At 40.8% G+C, this 12,574-nt stretch overlaps 1 protein-coding gene across 1 annotated transcript in view; it reads left to right on the plus strand.

Moving 5' to 3' along the window:
- The window catches only part of ppm1g (protein phosphatase, Mg2+/Mn2+ dependent, 1G), a 38,365-nt gene that overhangs the window by 5,924 nt on the left and 19,867 nt on the right, over positions 1-12,574 (plus strand). Inside the window, exons 2-3 of the mRNA XM_078405431.1 lie at positions 5,120-5,189; positions 7,779-7,864. Of these exons, the coding sequence (XP_078261557.1) occupies positions 5,120-5,189; positions 7,779-7,864 (156 nt within the window). The remainder of the gene's footprint in view (positions 1-5,119; positions 5,190-7,778; positions 7,865-12,574) is intronic.

Raw genomic sequence — 12,574 nt, forward strand, 5'->3', positions numbered from 1 at the left:
AACCCTGAACCCTTTGTTCTGAACACAGAAATACAAGGTTTATTTCCATTTTTCCAGTGCTTGCCCTTTTTTTTAATGTCTCGATCCGGCCAGGCAAGATGGAGAACCTCATTGATTCCTCGGTGTCAGCTTGTAGAATAATATAGCCTCGTATGCTTGCTCTTTATATATTTTTTACCTATTAAAAAATTGCCTACATATTTGAAAGACACAATTGAACTTGCATCCACTATGTATTCCAGATCATCATTGCTTGTCAAGGAAATTCTCCACCTCATTACCCCAGGATCTTTTAGCAAGTGCTGTCTGCGTCCTCTGGCCTTTGACCTTTTCCCAAATGGGAAGAGTTCCTCTACAATTGTCTAATTAAATCTGACATAATTTGTACACTTCTAGCAAATCTGTCACATATCCTTCTGTGCGATATCACCCCATCTGAGACTAATCTCTACCAACTGATAATTGGCATCTCTCGACTCATTCTGGAAAATCTTTTCTGCGTCGTTCAAGAGCTTTCAGATTCTTCCTTAAATATGGTAACTAGAATTGGATGTGCTTCTCTGGTTGTGGACAAACCAAGCCTTGCAGCATTTAGCTCCCTGTCGACATTCATGGTGCATAATTTCAATCCTTTCCTAACTACTTTTTCTGCCCGTCATTCCAGAGTTAAAGATTTATACCCACGTTGACCCTTGTCTCTCCATTCCTGCAACTGTATTGCCTTTACTCATTCATCCTGAAAAATAAACTGTAAATTACCATAACCCGGCAGCACAGTGCCGCAACGGTACAGTTGCTGCCTTACAACACCAGAGATCTGAGTTTGAACCTGACTATGGGTGTTGTCAAAACAGAGTTTGTACATTCTCCTTGTGACCGTATGGGGTTTTTTCTAATGCTCAGGTTTCCTCCTACATGCCAAAGATGTACAGTTTTGTAGGTTATGCACTTGTGGCACACTATGTTTCTGCATTTTTTATATCGATTCCCAATATTTTATAAACAACCTTAGGAATTTCCTAGCGGGTCCATTGTTGTTTGTGATACATATTAGCTTGAATGTGAAGTAGAGGGTGTGATTAGTAAGTTTGCGGATGTCACGAGATTTAGTGGTGTGGAAAGCAAGGAAGGCTTATAAGACTGCAGGGTCAGGTGGAAAGAAGTGCGGGTCAAGCCTTTTTCACAGTGTATGGTGAGTGTTTGGAATTCGCTGCCAGGGTTGGTGGTTGCAGCACATAACGATAGTGGCATTTAAGAGACTTGTTTAGACATTTGGATTATGCAGGGAATGGTCGGATATGGATAATGTGTAGGTAGTTAAGGAATGGACGGCATTATGTTTGGCATTAACTATGACCGAAGGGCCTGTTCTTGTGCTGTACTGTTCTACATTCTATGTATATAATTATTAAAGGCATAAATAGGGTAGATAGACAGAATCTATGGACTGAGAGAGGTAGGGATATCAAAACAAGATATATTGGGTAGAAAGGAACTGCAGATGCTGGTATCTACTGAAGATGGACACAATGCAAAAATAGTTTATTTTTCAGGATGTATTGTCTATCACAATGCTGGAGTAATTCAGTGGGTCATGCAGCATCTCTGGTGAAAAAGCATGGGTGACATTTCGGGTTGGGACTCTTCTTCGGATAGAATGTGGAGGGATCCTGTTGGAGGTAGCAAAAATATCAGGACGATGTTTTGTGTGACCGTTGATGGGGTGAAAGATGATGACTTGGGGGACTCTGCTCCTGTTACCACTGGGAGGAGAAGGGACAAGAGCGGAATTGTAGGATACAGAGGAGACGCATGTGAGGGATTCATCAGTGATGGAAGAGGGGAACCCCTGTTCCCTAAAAAAAAAAATTAGGACATCTTGGATGTTCTACTATGGAACATCTCATCTTAGGAACAGATGAGGCGGAGATGGAGGAATTTAAAGTAAGGGGTAGAGTCTTTGAAGCAGGCAGTGTGGGAAGAAGTGTAGTCCAGATAGCTGTGGGAGTCGGTGGGTTTGGAATAGATCAGTGGATAGTCTAACTCCTGTGATGGGGATGGTGAGATCAAGAAAGGGGAGGGAAGTTTCAGAGATGGTCTAGGTGAATTTGAGCACAGGGTATATTGGGCATTGATATTGGTTTGTCTGTCATATGTACTGAAATACAGTGCAAAACTAGGCAAATCATACTGTACATGGTTACATTGGGTTTTAATGGGGACCAGAGAGGAAGGTTTTGTTTTCAGAGTAGTTGAAATATGGAACTTGCAACCGGAGTAAATGGCAGTTTCAGATACAATCTTTACATCAAGATTCAAGACATAGAAGGGTATGGACCTTTTGTGCCTTATCTTCTCTATTTAAGAAATGTGCTTGTGGAAGGATTAAAAACTAGGAGGCATAGGCTTAAAGTAATTCTTAAAAGAATACGAGGGAATACTAAGATAAAGTTTTTCACCTGGGGGGTGGCACAATTCTGGATTTCTGCGGACATAATTGGTCGGGCATTGAAAAGTATTGTAGAACAGAGACCTTAGGGTACAGGTACATAGTTCCCTGAAAGTGGAGGCACAGGTAGACTGGAAAATGAAGAAGGCATTTGATGCGCTAGCTTTCATTGGTCTGAGCATTGTGTACGGGTTGGGACATAATGTCACAACTGTACAAGTTGTTGGTGAGACCACACTTTGAGAATTATGTGCAGTTCTGGTTGCCTGGATATAGGAAGGATGTCATTTAACTGGAAAGAATGCAGAAAAGATTCACAAGGATGCTACTCGGACCACAGGGCTTGAGATAAGTACAAGCTGGATAGACTGAGAATTGTTTGTCCTTGGAGCGTAAGAGGCTGATATATTTAAGATTGGAGATATTTAAAATGATAAACGAGGGCATAGGTTCAACGCGAGGGGAAAGATTTCAAAATGCATAGAAGGTGGAAGGTGCGTGGAACAAACTGTCCAAGGAAGCTGTAGAGTGGGTAAAATTACGATGTTTAAAAGATATTCAAACAAATGCATGGATTGGAAACATTGAGATATGGGCTAAAAGCAGTCAAATGTGACTAGGTCAAGTAGACAACTTGGTCAGCATGGACGAGTTGAGCGGAAGGGCCTTTTTCCATGCTGTATAACTGGCTCAAAAGATGATAGAGGCAAAAATGCTCACCACATCTAGGATGTGTTTTATATGAGCAACAAATCAAATATCAGACGCTCAGATTGGGTATATCTTTCTTGACTGGCACAGATCGGAATGGGCAGAATGGTCTCCTCCAGTGCCATAATTTTTGTATAATGCTGCATCATTTTAAAGTTGCCTAATGATAAATGGTTGCATTGTGAAAATCTACAGCTTGTACCTGAGGTGCTTAGAAGTTTTGCGTCACCTTGAAACATCTGGCATGTATAATTCCACGTGAATTGCTTTTTTTTAAAACTTCATATATTTGCCTTTGAAGACCATACTTCATTATCTTGAATAATCTAGTATTAATTTACAGTATTAACTGAAAATGTGCTTGTTTCAGAAGAAAACAGTGTAAGATAGAATTGTGATTGTTCTGTTTGCAGTTTTTGCCTGTCTTACTTTTAAAGTAATGTTAATATTATTGAATTAACATTCTTTTGGTAATGAGGCACCAAAACTGAAAACAGTAAATTTGTCATTGTTTCTTTACACTTGTAGTTTCCATCCTACTTTAAAACTCGAAATTCGCATTTTTTATTTATTTGGGTTGGCACTGTGTAGTTGTTGGCAGTGCTGCTGTCTCATGGTACCAGAGTCCAGGATTTAATCCTGACCTTGGGTGCAGTCTGACCTTGGGTGCTGTCTGTTTGGAGTTTGCATTGTCTACCTGTGACCACGTGGGTTTCCTCCAGTTGTTTCGGTTTCCTCCCACGTTCCAGAGAAGTGCAGTACTATAGGTTAATTGCCGTCTGTAAATTGACCCTTATGTATGGAATGGATATGAAAGTGGGATAACATAGAACGAGTGTGTCTAGGTGTGATGGTTGCCGTGGTCTCGCTGGGCATGTTTCCATGCTGTATCTTTCAATCAATCATTTGGGCCATAAGCAATATTCAGGAAAAGCAAAAGATAAAAAACAAATATTTACATAATAACTAACTCTGCCCTTTAGGTTTTCCCCGCCACCAGGAAACTGGTTAAAGCTGGGAATTATGGTTTAGTTTATTATTGTCATGTGTACCAAGATGCAGTGGAAAGCTGTTGTTTTCTTGCTATCCAGTTAATACAATGAATACAATCAAGCCGTCCACAGTCCACACATAAATGATAACGGTACAACATTTAGTGCAAGATATAACATTGAAGTTCTATTAAAGATAGTTCAAAGGTCTCTAATGAGGTGGATAGGAGGGCAGGACTGCATTCTACTTGAGAGGACTATTCAGTTGCCTGCTAACAGCTGGGAAGAAACTGTTCCTGGATCTGTAGTTCTGAGTTTTCAGACTTCTGTACCTCTTGCCTGATGGGAGAGGGGCGAAGAGGGAGTGACGGGGGTGAGACTGGTTCTTGATTATGCTGGCAGCATTTCCTAGGCAACGTGAAGTAGAGACTGGATCAGTGGAAGAGAGGTTGGTTTATGTGATGGATTGGGCTACATCCGTAACCATGCAGTTTCTGTTGTCTTGGATGGAACTGTTTCCAATCCAGGTTATGATGCATCCTGATAAAATGCTTTCTACAGAGCATCTGTAGACATTGATGAGTGTTGTTCGGGGCATGCCAACCATCCTTTCTTAGGGAGTAGAGGCATTGGTGTGCTTGGTTCCATTTTCCAAAGCAACCTATTACAGATGCTGAAAAAACTTAGCAGTCAAAGGAGAGAAAAAAAACCAGAGGTAATATTTTTGGTTGATCATCTTTCAGCTGAATTGGGAAAGTTGGAAATAAAACTCAGATTATTTAAGAATTATTGACACCGAATGCTGTCACATACATTTCAAGTTATTAAAATTATGTTTAATAATAGAAGCTGATGAACCATGCATGCAGACTATTGGGTCTAATAAGTACATTAGTTATAACACGCTATTTTGTGTTATTCAATTTTGTGTCGGTTGATTGAAGTGTGTTGTATTCTTTTGCTTTAGGATGCACACAATTGTATACCTGAATTGGATGGCGAAACTGCTATGTTTGCAGTCTATGATGGTCATGGAGGTAAGAGAGTATGGGGAATCGTATATTTTTCCTGTAATGTAATTTTTTGTGTCTTCCTTCATGTAAGATTATGTATATGGGGGTAAGATTATACAGAAGTATCACTAACAGAAATGGGCCTTTTAAAGTGAATCTGAATAACAAGACCAGTTATCCTTTTCACCATTAAACTGTTCCCAGTATTAACTTCCCCGCAATCAGTGCTCGAGGAAAATGACATTGCATACAATTTTCAATGCTTGATGCACAGCGATTCAGCATCACCTTCCATCTTTTTCCCCAACCACGAGCCAGGTAAGAAAAAAGTGAAATGGGTAAAATTTCCTCTCTGACCCCCCCTCGAGCAGTTGAAATACATATGGCTTTGTCAGGAATACGGATAATTCCTTTCATTTGCTGTTTGCAGCCCTTCAGTCGTGAATGTTGCTGGCTTCCACAAACATTTTCCATTGATAAAATGTGCATGTATAGAACGTGTTTTTTGGGAATGATTCAGCCATTTTAATTCCTCATGTTTCTACCTCCTCATATGTTAAATTTATTGCAGTGCTAATTGGCTCCTGTGAGCCATAAAAGCACCCAAAAAAATCAAATTATCCAGTCTAGCCAGTACTGAAGTATATGAGATAAATAAAAACCTGTAAACGTGGCTTGTGTGTCTCAAGAGGCTCCGATTTTATACTTCCTCGTTTTATTGTTCTTGTATTTGTGCTGTAGCACGTGGTTATCTATGCTTATAAATCTGTAAAAGAAAATGTTTCCCAATTAGATTTAGTCAGGGCCAGTTCATGCTGATGTTTTCTGCCACCTCAATCGACAGGTAAGTTCACAGTTACCTTGCTGTAAGTAGTTTGCTGCAAAATAGGTTAATTCTACATATCATGATCTGTGCTATAACCAAAGTGACCACCTTTCTGGAACAGCACGAGACAAAGTCGATGCAAAGAATCTACATTGCTGCATTCTACTCAAAAGTAGAAAACAATGACAAAGCTATTTTGCAAACTCTCTCCGGTAATTTCTGTTAGCTTCAAATTTAATGTTTGACGTTTGCAGTTTTAACAACTCTCAAGTTTAAAAAGTACACTCTTGCCCTTGCCTTCATCCGCTGCTCCTGCTACCACCCCTCTCTCCCAACCTAACAACTAGATAAAGTCTCGACCTGAAACATTAATTGCCCATTTCTCTCCACAGATGCAGCCTGATCAGCTGGATTCCTCCAGCAGCTCTTTTTTTGCTTGACATTGTCTGATCAAGTTTCCCGCTAAACTGGGACTGATTGTTAAACCCCTATAATTGGTCTACATTCCGAAGCTGGGGTTTTCATGCTTGTGAAGTCATGATTTTGTTTAGTTTATTGTCACGTATACTGAGGTACAGTGAAAAGCTTTCGTTGTGTGCTAATCAGTCAGTGGAAAGACCACATATGATTACAATCGAGCCATCCACAGTATACAGATATATGATAAATCGAATAAAGTTTAGTGCAAGTTAAAGTCCAGCGAAGTCCGATTAAAGATAGTCCGAGGGCCTCCAGTGCGGTAGATGAGTGAGGTAGCTCAAAATTATTCGCTAGTTGTTGATAGGGTCAGTTGCCTGATAACAGCTGGGAAGAAACTGTCCCTGAATCTGGAGGTATGCGTTTTCACACTTCTGTACCTGTTGCCAGATGGGAGAAGAGGGAATGATGTGAGTGAGACTCGTCCTTGATTATGCTGGTGGCCTTGCCAAGGTAGTGTGTAGTGTAAATGAGTCAATTGAAGGGAAGTTGGTTTGTGTGATGGACTGGTCTGCATTCACAATTCTCTGCAATACCTTGCAGTCTTGGTTGGATCTGTTGCCGATAAAATACTTTCTATGACGCATCTATAGACGTTGGTAAGAGTTGTTGGGAACTTAGAAAGGATGTAGAGTCATTGGTGTGCTTTCTTGACCATTACTTCGATATCGGTAGTCTGGGACAAGTTGTTGGTGATATTTACTCCAAGGAATTTAAAGCTTTCAAACTATCTACTTCGGCGCCGTCAATGCATACTGGGGTACGTGCTTTCTGAAGTCGATCACTATCCCCGATGTCTTGTAAGATTGAGAGTGACTTCCACAAATTTGTTGATCGAATTGAATAATTGGCTGCACGGTCGTGGGTGTATGAGGTTTAGAATAGAGGGCTGAGAACTTATCCTTGTGAGGCACCTGTGTTTAGGATTATCATAGAGGATGATTTGTCCCCTGTCCACACTGATTGTGGTCTGTTGATCAGGATGTCGAGGCTCCAGTTGCAGAGATGAGTGTTAACTCCAAGTTCTATGAGTTTGATGATGAGCTTGGATGGGATAGTGGTGCTAGCAGCAGAGCTGTAGTCCATGAATAGAAGTCTGAGGTGTCTCTTATCCAGGTGTTCCAGGGAAGTGTGTAGGACCAGGGAGATGTCATCAAATGTGGAATGGTTTACAATTCTGTATCTTCTGTCCTTTCAACTCTGGCACAATAATGCTTCTACTTCCTAAACACCCCTCACCAACCCCATTCCCTTTGCATGATATGTTTCTTCCATTTCAAATAAATTGTATTTTAATTACTTTCTTTCAGGTGAAGAGGTGGCACTATACTGTGCAAAGTATTTGCCAGACGTTATTAAGGATCAACAAGCTTACCGAAATGGAAAATTGCAGAAGGTATAATTTTCTCATTTTAAAACATGATGTTTTTGAAATCTGAGCAACAAGGCTTTTGTAACAGTAACCTGGTCCAAATGATTAGGATTCAAATTGTTTTTGTTGATTCAAGAAAAATTCACAAGAATAATCCGTGTCACAATGGCAGATTTGGAGAATGATGTTTAGTGTGCACTGATCCAGCATTACCTCTCCTCTTTTCCCCAAAATAGAAAGTATGATGATATTGGGAATATCACTTCTTTAGAGATTTCACATGGATTGAGAATGATTTGTTTCCACCAGGTCTAAGGTGGCGTAGAGGCCAATCTGGGACCCACAGAGTCTGTCACAAGTGGAGCAAGGGGGTTCTTGACAGGGTAGATGGGTGGGTGTTTTGGGAAGTGACGTGTTACTTGCACCATTTATGCTAGGATTCTGTGTACTTCTGGCAAATGGGCACAAGGCTACAAATGTCAACTCTCATTCCCAGTGGACATGGGCAAAAGTTTCCCAGAAGATGTTGGGGATGTTACACCTGTTTAAGAAGGCATTGAGAACATACTTGAATCGAATTATAGGTAAATAATGTAGAAAAACCCCTCTGGCCACCTGGTAATCGGTTGCTTTATCAGATCTTGGAGTAGAATATGGTGTGGGGGCAATCCAAGTATAGTTAGGGGGTCAATTCTGAGGATTTTGCCTGAGGAGAGTTGCTGATGTTAGTTCACTTCTCCAGCCAGTGAGTTTGGAGGGTGTTGCAGAAACAGCATTTAGCAAGTTCTGGTAACACTTGTAAAGAGATTAGATTGGGAGGCAGCTTGAGTTCTGATTGTCATACTATAGGAAAGTAATTGCACTGGAGAGTGTACAGAGGAAATTCACCAGAATTTTGCCAGAATTGGAATATTTCAGTTGTGAAGTTACGTACTGGATGGGTTGGATTTTTTTCCTTGGATCAAAGGAGGCTGAGGAGGACTTCATTGTGAAATGTGTCTAAAATGCAGTCTACAAAAAATAAGGGAATATAAAATGGAAATAGAGAAACATTTCTCCATAGGCGAAGTGCCTAAAACTAGAGACCATGGGTTAAGGGTAAGGTGAACTAATATAAGGAAGAACCTGTTTCCATGGAGAGGATGGCAGGAAATTTGGAATGTGCCATCTGAGTGGGGTGGTGTAGGCATGTACTCTTAACAACATTGAAGGACACAAGCAATTCAATCATTGAGGTGTAGGTGTGCTGGTGAATGGGATTACTTTCAATGGATATTAGTTGGTCAGCATGCACCTGGTCGGCTGGTTTTTGTGCTGGATGACTAAATTAACATCTCTCGTTGTTGCCCTTTCAGGAGCATTTCCCGCAATTTCTGTTTTTAATGTTATGGGTTCTAATCCAAATTGCTGCATATAGTTTTAGTCTCTACACCTATGCAAGTAGATACTTGCTTTTAGAAATAATGCATTGTTTCCTGGAGCAAGCAGCATGATCTCCTCACTTTATGAGGGGGTTGGTCGAAAGTCAGTGATGTTTAGTAAAATGGAAGGCAATCTTGTTTGACAAACAAGCTTAGGAGAGGTGTCGATTAGTCTGATTTGTAGACCTGAGGGTAAGGAGCAGGGCTGTTTAGCTGACTCCTATTCTTTACATTTTACTCATGGGATTGTTTTTCATCAGAGCAGAATGTTGAGCCCAGGCATATGTGCCATCGCATTAGAACAATGCAATCATGCCCACTCTGTTCAACTTACTTTCTAATCCTCAAATGCTTTTCCAATTACCCGCTGAAAAGTCTGTGATTTTGCGACTTGTAAGAACGCTGAAGCTAGTTCCAAATAAGATCTACTTAATGTTCCAAACATATTTTCCCCATCCCCTCGTATCCTTTGTCTACTACCACTGTAATCAGTGTCTTATGCTGCTTGAATTGTCCACCAATTACATCCACCTCATTCTGTTCGACCAGTGTAAATCTGTCATGATCTTGCACACTTTTGATAAATATCCTTTGCCTTTTGCTTCAAGTATATAGCCCCAAACTTCTCCACAATTTATAGCTAAAATTACTCATCCTTTCTGATAAAAATTGACTTGCGTAATATACAGTTGAACTTGGACCTTAATACAATGTGAGTGTTTTATGGCATGCATGTTTCCATGCAATGGGTTGGCAGGTGCAGGTTTTTGTACATTGTTCCAGGATTGGGAATTGGCCTATTACATGAATGGCAGAAACCCCAAAGTTTTAAAAACTCGTCACTGATTTATTTCTACTGGTTCTCATTGGCTTATTTAAAACCCTTTAATTCTTCCAAAGTAGCTTCCCTGCTGGCACCTGTAATGCAGTAATTTTATTTTTCATGTATTGCTAGTTTTCCAACTTTTGTTATTGTTAAATGCTGTGGAAGATAGCTGGTAGCTTTTCCTACCTTTTTTAATTTTTGACTCTGATTGATTGGATAAAATCTATTTAGGTCCCGTTTAAGGTATATGAGGTCTGTAAAATCCAATTGTGATCCTTAAAATGGCACTTTCGGTACTTTGGGTAGCATTGCAGATGGAAACCTATTTTGGAATCCATTTTGGTGGTTTTACCACATGGAAATAGAAAGGGTCATTTTGGATCTCACTAGCTCATCTTAACGATCATCCATCTTTGAGAGGGGCTGGGACATTTTATTAACTTTCTACGATAGATGGTAATGGCAGGATAACCATTAATTTTCATTTGCAGGTGTGAAAGAAAGATGATTTTGAGCTTCTCAGGCCAGTTTAGATTATTTAATTCTTCACTCTTTACTATTTCTACCACCGGGTGATGCTAAAGAGCTATGCAAATTCACTAATGGCTCCAGCATTTAGTTAGGCTGTATTTCCACTGATGAATTACATTTGTTGCCCATGGTCTGCTTGAAGCAAATTTCCTTGTGTGAATTTTCAGAAACCAAAACACTGCAGAAGCTGGAACTCTTAAATCAGAAATCTGGATTTTTGGCTCCTTCCCATTCTTATATTTACCCTCCGGTTCTTCCATGAACAGAGACTATCAATTTCCCTCCACTAACACATTCCTCTGCTTGGCAAAACCTGGTCTCAAACTCTTCTTCCTTGACTCCACTCACTTTCTTCAAGTTAAAGATGTAACCGCGTGCACTTGCATGGGCCCCAGCTTTACCTGCCTTTTTTGTTAGTTACGTTGAACAGTCCTTGTTTCAATCATATACTAACACCCAATGCTTTCTCCTCTGCATCGGGACTGACTCCTGTAACCATGCAGAACTCCTTGATCATGTTAACTTTACCACTAACTTCCACCCTTTCCTCAAAATAATTTGCACTATCTCCCCTTCCTTGATCTCTTGTCTCCATCATTGGGGACAGACTATTGACCCCACTGCTGTCATAGATGGATCCCTCGTCTGCATTTCCTCGGTGTCCATTGCTCTGTACTCTTTTTCCATCCCTTCTCTTCCCTTCTGCTCCTTTTCTAGAGGAGGTTTACATGCACCTCCTCGAACCTCATCTGCATCTGATAGTGACCTCCAGATCATCGGCGAGACCAAGCGTAGACTCGGCAACCATTTCACCGAACACTTTTCATCGACCAAGGGCCACTGGATCTCCGGCTGGCTAACCATATTAGCCCCTGTTCCCATTCTCATACTGACCATTCTGTCCTGGGCATCCTCTATTGCAAGAGTGAGGCCACATGCAAATTGGAGGAATAGTGCCTCGTATTCTCCTCGGATAGCTTAGAATTTAACAGTATGAACATTTAATTCTCAAAAAAAAGGTAACTATGCCCCACCTGGATACAAATCCATCTCCCATTCCTCTGGCTTCGTAATTCTCATGTCCTCTATCATCTTACACTTTTTGTCATTTTATCTCTGCCTGGGTCCATTTGTCAATCAAAACCTCCCCGCTGCCCCACCCCCACTCCAACAATCAGTCTGAACAAGGGTCCCGATCTGAAACATCGGCTATCTATGTTTTCCAGAGATGCGGCCTGCCCTGCTGAGTTGCTCCAGCACTTTTTAAAATCTAAAATATAATTTGTTTTGATGAAAGTTTATCGATTTTAGGTTTAAGTTTATTATTTCATTCTCTGTTGATTCTCCTACCCTGCTGTGCATTTCCAGCAATTTTGTTTTTATTTCTTGTTAGTATGCTGTCCGAATTGTGTGACAGTCAGTTTGCCGGCCAGGTCACACCCAGCTCATCTCATCAAGCTCCATATGTCCTTTTTCTTTCCCTTATCTGTTTTCACATATCATCCACCAGGCTCTTCTTCAAAACCCCCTCCCACTCCCTGGGTCTTTCTGCCTATCATCCCCCCACCTCATTTAGTTCCATCTATGAGTTGCTGTTTCATGGCATATACTCTCAGTCTTGTTCTAGGGTCTCAAACTGAAACATCGACCGTACCTTTGCTGCCACAGAAGTTGTTCGACCCATTGAATCCTCCAGCATTTTATTTTTTTTAGTCCACTTGAGGGGGCAGGTTGACACAGAAGTGGAACCGGATAAGGGAGGGATGATGAGCAGATGGATCCAGATGTTTAGAGGGTGGGGGTAGATTGGCAAAGGTTGGTAAAGAGAAGAAAGCCATGTGAATAGTCATACAACATGGAAACAAGGCCTTTTGGACCAATTGGTCCTTGCCAACCAGGATGCCCATTTGTGGGCAGATGAAACTGAATGGGGGAGGATAACAAATATGAATAATG

This window comes from Rhinoraja longicauda, chromosome 9, assembly GCF_053455715.1.
Source record: "Rhinoraja longicauda isolate Sanriku21f chromosome 9, sRhiLon1.1, whole genome shotgun sequence".
NCBI classification, from domain to species: domain Eukaryota; kingdom Metazoa; phylum Chordata; class Chondrichthyes; order Rajiformes; family Arhynchobatidae; genus Rhinoraja; species Rhinoraja longicauda.